General features: G+C 38.7%; 1 protein-coding gene across 11 annotated transcripts in view; it reads right to left on the reverse strand.

The window, feature by feature from the left end:
• Window positions 1-16,796, reverse strand: part of LOC126355811 (atrophin-1-like) — a 136,004-nt gene that overhangs the window by 95,676 nt on the left and 23,532 nt on the right. For all 11 annotated transcript variants that reach the window (XM_050006244.1, XM_050006238.1, XM_050006240.1 and 8 more), the window contains one exon: window positions 16,152-16,267. In XM_050006244.1, coding sequence (XP_049862201.1) covers window positions 16,152-16,267 — 116 coding nt within the window. The remainder of the gene's footprint in view (window positions 1-16,151; window positions 16,268-16,796) is intronic.

Here is a 16,796-nt window from a genome sequence, read left to right on the forward strand (position 1 = left end):
ATCCTCTATTTTTCCCCAGTTAAAAATACACTTTTTCTAGAAGTGAAAATAAACTTTTTCCCTGTTAAGTGAGAATACACTTTCCAAATGGTAAACAGCAGCCATCAGTTATTTCCATTCTACTGAACCGTGACAAGAGCCAGAAGAACAGGTGAAAGTGATTAACAACTGCTGCTCTTTACCATTTTGAAAGCTATATCACAATTGTCTAGCACATTCCACTTTTCTACATCTACATCTACATGACTACTCTGCAATTCACATTTAAGTGCTTGGCAGACGGTTCATCGAACCACAATCATACTATCTCTCTACTATTCCACTCCCGAACAGCGAGCGGGAAAAACGAACACTTAAACCTTTCTGTTCGAGCTCTGATTTCTCTCATTTTATTTTGATGCTCATTCCTACGTATGTAGGTTGGACTCAACAAAATATTTTCGCATTCGGAAGAGAAAGTTGGTGACAAATTTCGTAAAAAGGTCTTGCCGCGACGAAAAACGTCTATGCTGTAATGACTTCCATCCCAACTCGTGTATCGTATCTGCCACACTCTCTCCCCTATAACGTGATAATACAAAACGAGCTGCCCTTTTTTGCACCCTTTCGATGTCCTCTGTCAATCCAACCTGGTAAGGATCCCACACCGCGCAGCAATATTCTAACAGAGGACGAATGAGTGTAGTGTAAGCTGTCTCTTTAGTGGACTTGTTGCATCTTCTAAGTGTCCTGCCAATGAAACGCAACCTTTGGCTCGCCTTCCTCACAATATTAGATATGTGGCCTTTCCAAATGAAGTTGTTCGTAATTTTAACACCCAGGTACTTAGTTGAATTGACAGCCTTGAGAATTGTACTATTTATCGAGTAATCGCATTTCCAACGGATTTCTTTTGGAACTCATGTGGATCATCTCACACTTTTCGTTATTTAGCATCAACTGCCACCTGACACACCATACAGCAATCTTTTCTAAATAGCTTTGCAACTGATACTGGTCTTCGGATGACCTTACTAGACGGTAAATTACAGCATCATCTGCGAACAGTCTAAGAGAACTGCTCAGATTGTCACATCAGGTCATTTATATAGATCAGGAACAGTAGAGGTCCCAGGACACTTCCCTGGGGAACACCTGATATCACTTCAGTTTTACTCGATGATTTGCCGTCTATTACTACGAACTGCGAACTGCGACCTTCCTGACAGGAAATCACGAATCCAGTCGCACAACTGAGACGATACCCCATAGCACCACAGCTTGATTAGAAGTCGCTTATGATGGAAGGTAATTTGATGAACATACTTTTCCTCAGAGCTGCAAAACTTATCAATCTTTTGAATGGTAAAGGTAATATACCAGCGTGAAACTTCTTGACACTGCCGCAAACAAAACCAGAGGGAGGGAGGGAGGAGGAGGAAGCATCATGTTTTGGAAAGATATTTGATGCACGGCAGATTAGATTAGATTAGATTAATACTTGTTCCATAGATCATGAATACGACACTTCGTAATGATGTGGAACGTGTCAGGTTAATAAAAGATGTCTGTACAAGAAATTACATTACACAAAATATTGCATGACACTAATGATTAAGTTTTTTTTTTTTTTACTTAGTTTATATCTAAAAATTCAGCCAATGAGTAGAAGGAGTTGTCATCTAGAAATTCTTTTAATTTATTTTTAAATGTTAGTTGGCTATCTGTCAGGCTTTTGATGCTGTTTGGTAGGTGCCCAAAGACTTTTGTGGCAGCATAATTTACCCCTTTCTGTGCCAAAGTCAAATTTAACCCTGCATAGTGAAGATCATCCTTTCTCCTGGTGTTATAGGTATGCACACTGCTATTACTTTTGAATTGGGTTGGATTATTATCAACAAATTTCATAAGGGAATATATATACTGTGAGGATCCCTAGATCCTTAAATAGATGTCTGCAGGATGACCGTGGGTGGGCTCCAGCAATTATTCTGATTACACGTTTTTGTGCAATGAATACTTTTCTACTCAACGATGAATTACCCCAGAATATGATGCCATACGAAAGCAGTGAATGAAAGTAGGCATAGTAAGCTAATTTACTGAGATTCTTATCAGCAAAATTTGCAATAACCCTAATAGCATACGTAGCTGAACTCAGACGTTTCAGCAGACCATCAATGTGTTGCTTCCAGTTTAACCTCTCATCAATGGACACACCTAAAAATTTTGAAAATTCTACCTTAGCTACAGACTTCTGTTCAAATTCTATATTTATTACTGGAGTTGTGCCATTTACTGTACGGAACTGTATATACTGTGTTTTATCAAAATTTAAAGAGAGTCCGTTTCCTGAGAACCACTTAATAATTTTGTGAAAAACATCATTCACAATTACATCACTTAGTTCTTGGTTTTTGGATGTTATTACTATACTTGTATCAACAGCAAAAAGAACTAACTTTGCACCTTCATCAATGTGGAATGGTAAGTCAATGTATATCAAGAACAGTAAAGGACCTAAGACCGAACCCTGTGGGACCCCGTGCTTGATAGCACCCCAGTTTGAGGAATCAGCTGTTGTTTTAACATTACACGAACCACTTATTTCAACTTTATGCATTCTTCCAGTTAAGTATGAATTAAACCATTTGTGCACTGCCCCACTCAAACCATAATGATTTAGCTTATCTAAAAGAATTCCATGATTTACACAATCAAAGGCCTTTGAGAGATCACAAAAAATACCAATGGGTGATGTCCGGTTATTCAGAGCATTTAATATTTGATCAGTGAAAGCATATATAGCATTTTCTGTTGAAAAGCCTTTCTGAAAACCAAACTGACATTTTGTTAGTACTTTATTTTTACAAATATGGGAGGCTACTCTTGAATACATTACTTTCTCAAAAATTTTTGATAAGAGCTGTCAGAAGAGAGATTGGGCGGTAGTTGTTGACATCCGACGTATCCCCCTTTTTATGCAATGGTTTTACAATGGCATATTTCAGTCTATCAGGGAAAACACCCTGCTCCAAAGAGCTATTACATACATGGCTGAGAATCCTACTTATCTGTGGGGAACAAGCTTTAAGTACTTTGTGGAAATGCCATCAATTCCGTAAGAGCTTTTACTTTTCAGTGAGTTTATTATTTTACTGATTTCAGAGGGAGAGGTTGGTGGAATTAGTTGTTTCGAACTGCGCAGGTATGGCCTCTTCTATTAATAGCCTTGCCTCTTCTAGTGAAGATCTAGATCCTATTTTCTCCACAACATTTAAAAAATGATTATTCAAAATATTTTCAATTTCTGATTGTTTGTTAGTGCACTTGTCATTCAGTTTTATTGCACTAAAGTCTTCCTATGCTCTTGGTTGCCCTGTTTCCCTTTCAATAATATTCCAAATTGTTTTAATTTTATTATCAGAGTTACTGATCTCAGACATGATACACATGCTTCTGGACTTTTTAATAACTTTTCTTAGTACCGCACAATAGTTTTTATAATATTGAACAATTTCGGGGTCAGTACTCCCTCTTGCTGTTAGATACAGTTCTCTTTTACGGTTGCAAGATATTCTTATTCCTTTAGTTAGCCAAGGTTTTTTTATATGTTTTGTTGGAATTATGTTTAACTATTTTCTTGGGAAAACAATTTTCAAATACCCTTAAAAATGTATTGTGAAATAAGTTATATTTCAAGTTTGCATCAGGTTCCTTATACACTTCATCCCAGTCTAGCTGCTGTAGGCTTTCCCTAAAGTTTGCAATATTTATATTGTTAATTGAACGCACTGCTTTGAAAGTCTGATTTATTATACTGCACGGAGCTATGTCATGTACTGTAACAAGCTGTGCACTATGATCTGAAAGACCATTCTCAACAGGATAAGCATTTATGTCCTTAAACTTATCTTGGTCTATAAAAAAGTTATCTATCAATGTACTGCTGTTCTTTGTTATCCGAGTAGGAAAATCAATGACTGAGCTCAAATTGAAAGAACTGAGTAATACTAAAAGGTCATTCTTCCTATTACACTCTTTCAGGGAATCAACATTGAAATCCCCACAAATGCATATTTTCATCACAATAGTACAAATACAAATTCTACCAAATACAGCACAGTACAGTAGCTTATGAAACACAAATATAGATTGTGATGCATTTTTGTCAGCCAATCAAGGCTCACTTCACCTGACCTCACCAGCCAATTACAGCAGATATTCAGAGCATAGGCCACATGATGTAGTCAGTCAATAGCAACATCACTGCTAAGTGGCATAAATAAACATACAAATAATCATGAAGACGACATTAATGATTTAAATTCACACACACACACACACACACACACACACACACACACACACACACACACACACACACACTATAGCTACAAGAAAACCTATGATTTCATATTAAAATATTGGTATTTTCTAGTTTGTGTTACTCTTTTAAGATTTACCAAACACAAATGTGCCAGTAAAATTTTAAATAATGGCATAAATGGCTGGTCTTCTGGTCCTGAAATTTTTCTAAGTGGCTAGTCCTCATGCTTTGAATGAGAGTAAAATGTTGTGTGATTAAAGAAATTCATCACACATTTTTCACATGTAACATAGTTCATCTTGCGTAAAAGAATATTTATGTTGAAAGCAACGCTTTTCAAATCACCATTCACAATATTTTTCTGCAACCTGTTAGAAATGACAACAGTTGTGACCTCATGCTCATCAAAAGCAACTTGTTGTAATGAGTATTGCATAGTGTTCACACTAAAGCCTTTGACATATGTTGCTGCCGGCAGACACTTTGTGTACTGTGCGTTTTGCTGCAAATGGCTCATTTCTTTGCAACTCTAGCTTTATTTTGGCACAAGCTTTATTTTGATATTATCCACTCATTTATGTTTTATTTTGTATTAGTACTATTCTGCAACAGCAGGATAAAGTAAAATCAGACATTAACAGTCAAAATTACAAAAAATTAACTGAAAACATAATGAAAAATTCCTGGAATTTTCCCTGATGAAAAATTCCCACATTTTCCCAGTTGTTCTGGGGTGTATACACCGTGTAATACATATCGACAAACAAATATTCCACTTCATTAATTTGGGATCATTCTATTGAATGATGAGATGAAATTCTGCTTTAAAAATACTTTTCCTATATCTAATTAGACAAAAAATAAGATTTTTTCAAAACTTCCACTTACTTTGCACTCGATTCTAAGCCGCAAGCGGATTTTTGGATTACAAAAACCGGAAAATATGTGCGGCTTAGATTAGAGTAAATACGGTACTGTGAAGAAATGCTGAGACGGAAAAATTTAACATAAATTAAGACCAGATGGGTGGCGAGAACCAAGGATTTGTAGCACTAGTTCCCACTTGTTGAGTTCTGAGAAACTGGAGTCTGTGGGAAGAATCCAGGTGACACGTGTGGTGCAACAGGCACCAAGGTCATGGCTGTCATGCTGTTGAGCATGCTTTGCAACAGGATATTGTGTGTTGCCAGTATACACCCTCTACCTATGTCCATTCATCTCAACTGATAACTCTGTGGTAGTCATATGCTAATGAAGGCCAAACAGTGTTTACATAACAGCTGGTATATGATGTGTCATTTCACTGAAGGCTCTCCCTTTGACAATACATGTTTTGCCAGTTACAGAGCTGGTACAAGTGGTGGTAGGAGGATACACAGAACAAGTCTTGCAGTGGGGATGGTCACATGGGTAGGAGAGAGAGTAGGGAGATGGATGCAGAAAGAGCATAAGGTCTGACAAGAATATTGTGGAGATTGTGAGGGCAATTAAAAGCTATTCTAAGTGCAGTGGGAAAAATCTCAGACAGAATGGATCTCATTTCAGGACATGATTTTAGGAAGTCACGGCCTTATCAAAGTAGCTAATTAATACATCCACAACCAGGATAGTATTGACTGACAAGTGGCATGTTCCGAGGTTGTTTTTTGGAAGGTTCAGCAGTATCAGTTCTGGATGTGATGGCTCAGGAAATCTGCTTTTGAACTAGGCTAGTGCGGTAATAACGTTCGGAAAAGGCTGAAGTGAGAATGGTGGTGTACTTCTGTAAAGAATCTGCATCCAAACAAATACATTTGCCTCAAATGCAAAGGATGTGTGGGAGGGAATGTTTGATCTGAAAAGAATGGCAACTGGGTCATTCCACATCAAGGGGACCAGGGGTCCCCACTCTACTATCTCCAAATCTAATGAAATTTGGTGTGAAGGTTCTATATGGTCTTTGACGGTTATATACCAAATTTCAGTTGAGTATCTTCAGTGGTTGAATTTTAGAAGTTCTAGCACACATTTGGTCATTTGCTTTAATATACATAGAAAACTTTATGTTGAATTACACCATGGCAAAAATTTGAGATTTAGCCACACTTAAATATAGATACAAGCCCCTTAAGTGGCTAAAAAATTCATCATGCTATTCTGAGAGCCTAGGTATGACTGACCACCGCTTCTTTTCTCATGAACCAATCACACCAAAATTTCAGAGGGTTAGTCCTACCTATTATGCCTATATGTGGATCAAATTTAATTAACATTGGATGCCTAGATGAAAAATATGTATCTGCAAAGTTGCCCAAAATTTTGTATATGCTTTTGGGGGGGGGGGGGGGGGGGTTGCAATCCCTCTACTGTGTCTTGTTCAATCCTTTTTCTTGCCACAGCTGGAAAGAGCATGCTTTACACTTTCAAAACTATATTGGTAAATTTCTGGATCTCTATGAGTACGAATATATTTCAAAACTTATTATATTATTCCTGCGAGAAGATTGAAAAGTTAAATACTGTGCTCACTAAGATCCGTAATTAATTTTTTAATTGGAGTGTGTATATCAGTTTCAAACAATTTAACATATGCCATAAAACTAGTACAATACACAACACAGCAAATCTGCAAAACAAAAACCTAATGAGTGTTCCATTTTTGGTTAATTAATTCTACAATTTTGTCAAGGACAGACTGTGGATAACTGCATTGTCTTCACCAAAAATTGTCTCACATACATGCAACAATACTGTCCTCATTGTAAACTTGCAATTGAGATGGATGGAAGTTCTTCATCTGCTTTGGAGGCATTAACTGTGAATGCTGTAGCATCATTGGAAACGTGCTTACGCTGAGCTGATTACACTTAATTGAATTAAACTGATGTTTTATCTCTTGTTCCAGATATTTTATGTCCCATGGCAAACCTTGTTTCTTGTCAGGCTCTTTTTTTTCCAATCATATGGAGTCAGTATTTCGTTATCTAAGGGCCTCTGCAAACTATTAACGGGCTGCTAGTCTGTTTGCTATTCCCCAATGTCATCACAGGGCAATTTGCCTTGGCTTGTTCCAAAGAAATTCCAGTCAGCAGTGATGCCAAAATCACTTTCATGCAGGCATAAATTGATGAAATTCTTGAAATTCCCATATCGAGCAGCTGAACTATCACTAAGGAAATAAATGTTCTTAATGTTTTCAGTCTCTGTCTTTAAGTATGCTATTAACTTTATTTGTAAGGCATGGGCAGCAATAGTATCATGATGGTGACAGTCATGGATCATACAAATGCTAATACTCTGCCACCAAAATCAACAACAAATGGATGTATTGTTTCCTGACTATTTTCCCCCAGTGCAATCCATTCACAGCATCTTTAACAACAAATGAATAATTCTCAGCAAAATCAGTCAATATTATTAATTCATTTTCTGCAAGATTTCTTTTTAGCTGTTTAAGGTATAAACTTTAGTGTTCTGTCACAAAGTGATGGCTTCTTAAACCGGTAATTTTCAAAATCAGTGCCTCAATGAAATCCTCATCAGTTCTCTGCCATGTCTCAAATGTGTGTGTGTGTGTGTGTGTGTGTGTGTGTGTGTGTGTAGCATCTTCAAGAAAAGCCTCTAGTTTTATTTTTCCTTGACATTCCTCATAACATTGTAGCATACAATATTTTGATTCCAAACTGATTACAGTTTTTTCCCTCACAATCTTGTAGTCATCTTGGGTGGATGTTTTTGATGACAACTTCAAGTTGACATTTTAATGAACTGCGCGCGCGCACACACGCACGCACGCACACAACAAATGTGATCCAGAAGCATTAAGTATAGAACACCATGTCGGTCTGAGCGCACAAAATTTTGAGATCAGTTGATTTCCGTATTGCTTGCAACAAGCAATGTACATTTCTTTCAGGTTTCAAACAAGCAGGTGTTTCTGCTTTTGAATCTTTTTTTCTTTTGTTCTTACTGCAAGAAAATTCCATCTATTTTTTTAAAAAAGTGGCAATATTTTGTTTCACTTCATCACTGAACTTTTTACCTTTCGATTTGCAGTGTTGCCAAAATCCCATCTTCCATCTTTAGTTTCCTAGGCTACTACTTTATTTTAGTCAAAACAGCACATTCTTTAGCTGTTTTTCAAAAGTCCAACCATTTGGGCCAGGATCAAAATTTGAAATTTACTGCAATTTCTTGAAACCTTAAACTTAATCTGAAGATCAATTTAAGATATGCGTATCTTTAAATTTTTTGCACTCTTCCGTTTGTATTTGAGCAACATGTACTTGGCTCACACCAGTAGCTGTGGTGATTATCTTAGTAATGCTGCCTTGCGCTTTCAGAGCTTTGTGCTTTATGTGTCCCATTGATTCCCTTTTGCTGATCTGTTGAACCTTTAATGGTGACTCTCCAAGTGATGTTAATGAAGTATTAGCAGTAAAGCAAGCTTCAACAACATCCATGTTGTCAGTGGATGGTGATTCTTGCTTATTCTGGTGTCTACATGTTATACAAACTTTCAACCAGGTTTGAAAACTCCATTAGTCAGTAACTTAAACCTATCATACACTGCAATGACTACTGCTATTAAAGCCTTCTTGGTTATGTGGTTTTCTTTACCAAATGGGTTGCAGCAAGTCTTCTGCACAAACTGAAATTTGTCATCAACAAGGCATTCCAATATGAACAATTCTGGGTAGCTTCAGTAAAATCAAGCCCAGACCTACATCATAGAAGCTCCTTGTCCACTGGTGACATTTTCTTGATTGTAGTTTACTTTTAACATAACAGAATGGTGATGACTTATGACGATCAGCTCAATCTGATCCACCAAAGTAGCCGGGTGAATGTGTCTCTTCATTCATTTTATACAGTAATTTATTAACCTATAACAAGCCATTTTTAAAGCTCATGAATAACCAGGTTTGAAGCACAGAAGATTCAGTCTTGTTTGTATATAAAATGTACAAATTAGGTCATTAAAACATATCGTTTTAGCACGTATCTTCAGCTAAAACAATGATTATTGATTATTAAAAGACTTAGTACTGAACACTAAGATTGTAAAACGTTAACACCAAAGATTACACTGCACAGAAGACTGATACAGTGAAAATTGCCAATAATGAAATCAATAACTGAAAGTGCTGATTCAGCAATGAATCTCTGCTGCGAGGATAGAGCCTTAAAAACTATTTCCGCTTTATAATGTCAATGGAAACTGAATGACAATGCATATATGCACCACTGTGCATTGACGAGTTCAAACATCCTGAACAACATAACATTCCATTATGATCACCTAGATTTTATAATCTTAATAGTATTTTCTGTGGTTTTACTATATTTATATTCTATACTGTAAAATAATGTAAAACCACTTATCAGCACAGTTACATTCCTTAAACCACAGGCAAATCCTATACTATTAAAGGACACTATAATTACACATTTTTTGATTTACAACTTCAAATTTTATTAATTTTTTGTATTTATCGATAGTCCATTTTCCCTACTTTTCAATAGGTGTACTTGCTCATCAATATGCAAGATCCAGACATTAAACAATATAGCTTTGAAAGCTTAAAGCACGCTCTTTCAAGCTGCAGCAAGGAAAAGAGGACTGAATAATACACAGCTGAGATATTGCCCCCAAAAAATACCCAAAATTTCCATGTAGAAAATTTTGGCCAATTTCGCAGATGTATATATTTTCATCTATGCATCTAATGTTAATTAAATTAGATCCATATATAGACTTCACAGGTAGGAATAACCTTCTGAAGTTTTGGTGTGTGTGGTTTATTTGAAAAGTAGCAGTGGTCATTCAAACCTTAGCTCTCAAAAGGACAATGGAGTTTTTAGCCACTTCTGAGGTTTGTATCTGTATTTAGGTGTGGCTAACCCCAAATTTTTGCTATAGTGTGATTCAGCATAAAAAGTTGTCTATGTATGTTAAAGCATATTAAAAACAAAGAGTCCAAGACTTACCAAGCGGGAAAGCGCCGGCAGACAGGCACATGAACAAAACACACAAACACACACACAGAATTACTAGCTTTCGCAACCGATGGTTGCTTCTTCAGGAAGGAAATATGTCTGCTTGTGTCTGTGTATGTGCGGATGGATATGTGTGTGTGTGTGTGTGTGTGTGTGTGTGTGTGTGTGTGCGTGCGTGCGCGTGCGTGCGCGAGTGTACACCTGTCCTTTTTTTCCCCTAAGGGAAGTCTTTCCGCTCCCGGGATTGGAATGACTCCTTACCCTCTCCCTTAAAACCCACATCCTTTCGTCTTTCCCTCTCCTTCCTGAAGAAGCAACCATCGGTTGCAAAAGCTAGTAATTCTGTGTGTGTGTTTGTGTGTTTTGTTCATGTGCCTGTCTGCCGGCGCTTTCCCGCTTGGTGTATATATATATATAATGTATTTACTGTAATTTGATAATGGGTTTAATGTGGACAGAGTGTGCAGCTGGCCATCTGTGAGGATGAGATCAACATCATGGAAAGTGGCGTGTGATTCAGAATAGGACCATATTAAGTTTAATTGGGAGGAGGTGTTTAGAGATTCCAGGAATTTTAACAGGTCAACTTCACTATCAGTACATATGGCAAAGATATAGTGTCTAAATCAAACCAGAGACCCCTTTTCATGCCGTCCTCTTCTCTACCAATTTTCCTGGGGTGTTTAACAATCTCTATGGCCTCTCTGTATAGCCATTCACTGCATCCTCTTGACTTCCAGTACTGGAGTCCTATCAAAATGACTGGTGGTCTCCTGAGTGCTAAGCATGTTTTACAGCATGCTTATCTATGTCTCCACCCTTCTGCATTTGCCCTTGTGCTCTTCTAGTCTTTTTGAACACTCATGGTCATAAATTAAGGATATGCTGATACATGGTGAAACAACACTCTGGTGGGCAGTTTGTGGGTTTAAATCACCTCGGGGTATGATCATGCAGTGGATTTGACCTGCCATCGTCACACGGAGGCGCTGGCAGCAGTCCACATATGCAGAGGTGTGTTGGTACATGTCAGAGTACGCTGCAGCGAGTAAGTGTGCAGACGTTTTCAGACATGCTAATGGTGACTGCGAGTTGAAAATGACTCAAAGAACACACATTGATGACGTTATGAGGGGTAGAATACTAGGGCGACTGCAGGCTGGTCAAACACAGCTGGCCGTAGCACGGGCCCTCTGTGTTCCACGAAGTGTGATCTCCAGATCATGGCAATTATTCCAGCAGACAGGAAACGTGTCCAGGCACTACAGTACGGGATTTCCATGGTGTACAACACCACAAGAAGACCGATATTTCTCCATCAGTGCCGGCAGATGGCCACAGAGTACTGCAGGTAGCCTTGCTTGGCACTGGAACAGTTGTCTCCAAACACACAGTCTACAGACAACTGAACAGACTTGGTTTATTCGCCTGGAGACCTGCAAGGTGCATTCCACTGACCCCTGGTTACAGGAGAGCCCGTAAAGCCTGGTGTCAAGAACACAGTACATGGTCACTGCAACACCAGGTTTTGCTCACAGACAAGTCCAGGTATAGTCTGAACAGTGATTCTCGCCGGGTTTTCACCTGGCGTGAGCCAGGAACCACATACCAACCCCTTAATGTCCTTGAAAGGGACCTGCATGGAGGTCATGGTTTGATGGTGTGGGGTAGGATTATGACTGGTGCATGTACACCCCTGCATGTCTGACACAGGAACTGTAACAGGTCAGGTGTATCGGGACATCATTTTGCACCAGTATGTCCGCCTTTTCAAGTGTGCAGTGAGCCCCACCTTCCTCCTGATGGATGATAATGCACAGCCCCACCAACCTGCCATTGTGGAGGAGTTCCTTGAAACAGAAGATATCAGGCAAATTGAGTGGCCTCCCTGTTCTCCAGACCTAAACCCCATCAAGCACGTGTGGGAGGCTCTCAGTCGATGTATCGCTGCACGTCTTCAAACCCCTATGACACTTTACAGGCACTGGTGCAAGAATGGGAGGCTATACCCCAGTAGCTGCTCAACCACATGATCCAGAGTATAACAGCCCAGTGTGCGGCCTGTGTACTTGTGCATGGTGATCATATCCCATATTGATGTCGGGGTACATGCGCAGGAAAATGTGGCGTTTTGTAGCACATGTTTCGGGACGGTTTTTTCAACGTATCACCGAAACCGTGGACTTACAGATCTGTGTCTTGTGTGTTCCCTATGTGCCTATGCTGTCAGTGCCAGTTTTGTGTAGTGCCATATTGTGCAGCACCACATTCTGCAATTATCCTTAATTTATGAGTATTAGTGTAGAAGCCACATACCGACCTCCACAAATACATTGAATCCTATGAATTCCTGCTTTTTCCAGCAGTTTGCAAGCTTCCTTGGCCAATTTTAGATGAACATTACTTCCATTTTTAAGATTTTTTCCTCTGCGTCCAATAACATCCTCACTGAAATGCAGGAAAATTTAAATTTCACAGGCCCTTGTGCAACACCATGATTTTTGCATGGCAGTCTTAACGCACACATTAACTCAGGTGACGAATAACCGTTCTTATGCAATGCACTGGTGAGGTGTTTTAATTCTGTGTCTAGTGGCTATGGTTCAAAGATGTTCCTTGCTCCATTCGCCAATATTTGTATGATGCCTTGCTTTTGTTTGAATCGCAGTGTAAGTAACTGACTGCGTGCATTGGTTTTCGGTAAATTGTGTGGCCTAAGCTACCATCATCTTTCTTGACAACTAGCACATCAAGGAAATTTAATTTTCTGCTTGCCTCCTCCTCCATGGTAAACAATCTTCAGATTAATCCCATTACGACTCTTGTAAAAAATGACCTAGTTCCTCTCTGACATGCCTCCTCAAAACAAACTTACCTTTCATATTGCAGAATCAAATAATTTTTTTTGTCTCTCTCTCCAATTTCCAATGCTGTTCCCTGAACTTTTCCTTAAAGAAATTCGATATAACTGGGCTTAAGGTGCTCACCACAGCCACGCCATCAGTCTGTTCATGGAACTCATCGTTCCATTTGAAATACATGGTCGTATTAGCCTGGAATATTTTATCGTCTCCCACATTTTTGGCACTGAAAGTTTACATTATACAAGGAAGTTATTGAAACTTCCTGGCAGATTAAAACTGCGTGACAGAGCGAGTCTCGAACTCAGGACCTTAGCCTTTTGCGGGCAAGTACACTCCGCTGCAGAGTGAAAATCTCATTCTCGAACTATTCTTTCTTACAGGAGTGCTACTTCTGCAAACTCGCATAAGAACTTCTGTGAAGTCTAGGAGGTAAGAGGCGAGATACTGGCAGAAGTAAAGCTGTGCGGACAGGGCGTGAGTTGTGCTTGAGTAGCTCAGACGGTAGAGCACTTGCCCGCAAAAGGCAAAGGTCCCAAGTTCGAGTCTCGGACCGGCACACAGTTTTAATCTGCCAGGAAGTTTCAAAAATCAGCACACACTCTGCTGCAGTGAAAATGTCATTAAGGAAGCTATTGCCTGACTTTGTGCACATTTTCTAGCAGATTAACCATTTAGATGAGGTTCCTAAGGGTACTGAGGAACATTTAAACCTGGCTATACTACACAACTCAATTTACTGACTTGTTATTAAAGGAAAACGAACTGCTTTGAGAATATGGCTTTCTACCACTCAAAATAAGCCAAGTGTTACTGTAACACTTGTCATTTATAGGTAGTAAGTACGCACCATTTAAAGAATATCTACTTTCCATAGTCAACAAACTGCGGGATAATGTACCGTATTTACTCGGATCTAAGCCGCACTCGAATCTACGCCGCACCTGAAAAATGAGACTCAAAATCAAGGAAAAAAAAAACTGTCCCGAATCTTAAGCCACATCTGAAATTTGAGACTAAATTCAAGGGGAGAGAAAAGTTTTAGGCCGCATGACCAAATCAAAACGAAGTTGGTCCATTGTAATATGAGACACAATTTAGTTCTAATGAATGACGATACAGCTACAGTAGTTTGGTTCAAGTCTTAAGCTTAGCAGTTAAGCTTTACCAGGTAGCCATTGCTATGCGTCAGGCGCTCCGTCCGTATTTATACGGGTGCCCTTCCTTTTTCATGTGCTTCGTCTCGTTTGAATTAATTGCTTATTTTTCATTTATCTGATAAGTGCCGTTCTCTTTGTTATAGGTGTTTACGTCACTAAGCAGAAAATGCATTACTGTACTGTGTCATGCACTGTTTGTCACATTCTGATAATGAGAGTTTCCGGCCTGTCGCTGCTCGCGGCATGGCTTGCTTTTTTGCGCACTACCGCCGCTTACAATTAAAAAAGAGAGAGAGAGAGAGAGAGAGAGAGAGAGAGAGAGAGAGAGAGAGAGAGAGAGAGGACTCATCTCATTAGAAAAACAATGGCAATAGATTGCTGTTAGTTGTTACTTGCACTGCTGCTTTCTTTGATAATGATCAACAAGAACCAAATAATACACTGTGTATGATAGAATATGTTCTGAACGAGATTTTAGCGAAAATTTTTCTCCGTTTGAAAATCTTTGCAGGTGCCTCTTTAGTACATTACATTCTGCACAGAAATTAGAGTCATCTTAGATTTAAAAATTTAGTCAATTGCTGTGCTTCATTTCTGACTGTATCACTATTAGGCATAAGAATAATACAAATATAAATATGACATATGTATATTCTTCCGCGTTTTGTGTTGTCTCACTCTAGTTTCGTAGTTTATTAGGCAGAGAGGATTTAAATGAGATAGCATCAAACACGAAACAATACATGACAAAATGTTTATATTTGTGTTATTCTTATGGTAAAGAGAATACTGCATGTGATTTACAATTCATAGAAGTTCCTATAGCAACCATTTCTTCTCACAGGTAGGAAACAATTCAGAACGTAGAGTTGGCCATATTGACAAACAGTCTTGCCAGTCGGATTTTCGTAGTACATTGAAATGCTGCTACATTCGAAGATGAACAATACAGAATGGGTATTTACTTCTGTTGGATAATGTATGAAAATGCAGTGGTCGTAACTCAGGGCAGAGATAAAAAGCTCGTCTTCCACCTTTTCTTAATTTATTTACTGACACAGAGGATTTGGTGCCAGTATTTATCTTTGTGCCTACAAAGCATGCCTGTGTAGCACTACATATATTCACCGGCAGAAGTTAGTTGTGGCGGCACCCACCAACATTTTTCAGAACTTCCGCTTGCTTTGCACTCTATTCTAAGCCACAGGCAGTTTTATGGATTACAAAAACCGGAAAAAAAAGTGCGGCTTAGATTCGAGTAAATACGGTACAAATCCACAGCAGTTATGGGCAAGGTTGTAGAGGAATGTTTACCGTTAGCTTCCTTTGGTAACATGAGCACTTGCCGAGTGCAGTGGCATGCGTGTTAAAGATTAGTATGCAATGTTGGTACATGCACTTCTACTTCCGAACATCGCTGAGGGGGCCACTGAATTAACATTCTCATCAGTCCTCTAATTGGCATCAACACACACACACACACAAACACACACACACACACACACACACACACACAAACACACACACAAACACACACACAAACACAAACACAAACACAAACACAAACACAAACACAAACACAAACACAAACACAAACACAAACACAAACACACACAAAATCTTGTAGAATTCAAATCAGCTATGTTGGGTCAAGCATTTAAGTAACCTCAGGTAAAAATGCCCTAGCATCTTTGAAAATGTGCAACACCTCAGAGGGCATATAGTAAGAAGAACTGGCACCAATATTAAGAAAAATTTAAGAGGCAGTTGAGAAACTGAGATGTTAAAGAATAACTGTGTTTGCCGTAAAAACAGCAATGACACAAACAATAACGTGTTTACCTCCTGTGTCATCAAACGAGTAGCTTCTTCTGCAGTTTCAAATGTTACAAAGCCATATCCTTTGGACACTCCAGCTCTGTCACTGATCACCTTAGTAGCTTTTACGTTCCCATAGGCTGTGAAAGTAACATGGTTTAATATAAGCATACTATTTTGCAATGCGCTAAATATTATTTGGTACAATAACAACATTTTACAGTAACAATTCATCGGAATAAAAATCAGAAAACAAGAAATAGTATTATTTACTTGGTATCATTCATCTGAGTTTTCAACTGTAACAATCAACACTACATTACTAACTAATAAAAGCTAACTTTTTTAAAATCACTAGTTTAATGTTCCTAGACTAGTTAAGAAGCAGGTTAATTCCACCCACATATCATTTGTATTTTCCATAATGCTAAAAACTAGAGAAACTGATTATTAGCAGTGTCCTTTTTGCAATCACTTACCTGCAAATGAAAGAAGTACAAGAAAGAAGGATTGTCATTTATCATACTCCCTCCGACATATGTTGTCGAGTGAGCACTATATTGTTGCAACCTGAAATTCAGACAGGCCTTCGTATCCAGGCACGGGATATGTGGGCCATTCTCTGAATGAATTATGAAGCTGAGTGGTGCAACAGTTATGGTGCAGCAC

This window comes from Schistocerca gregaria, chromosome 3 (genome assembly GCF_023897955.1).
Source record: "Schistocerca gregaria isolate iqSchGreg1 chromosome 3, iqSchGreg1.2, whole genome shotgun sequence".
Lineage (NCBI taxonomy): Eukaryota > Metazoa > Arthropoda > Insecta > Orthoptera > Acrididae > Schistocerca > Schistocerca gregaria.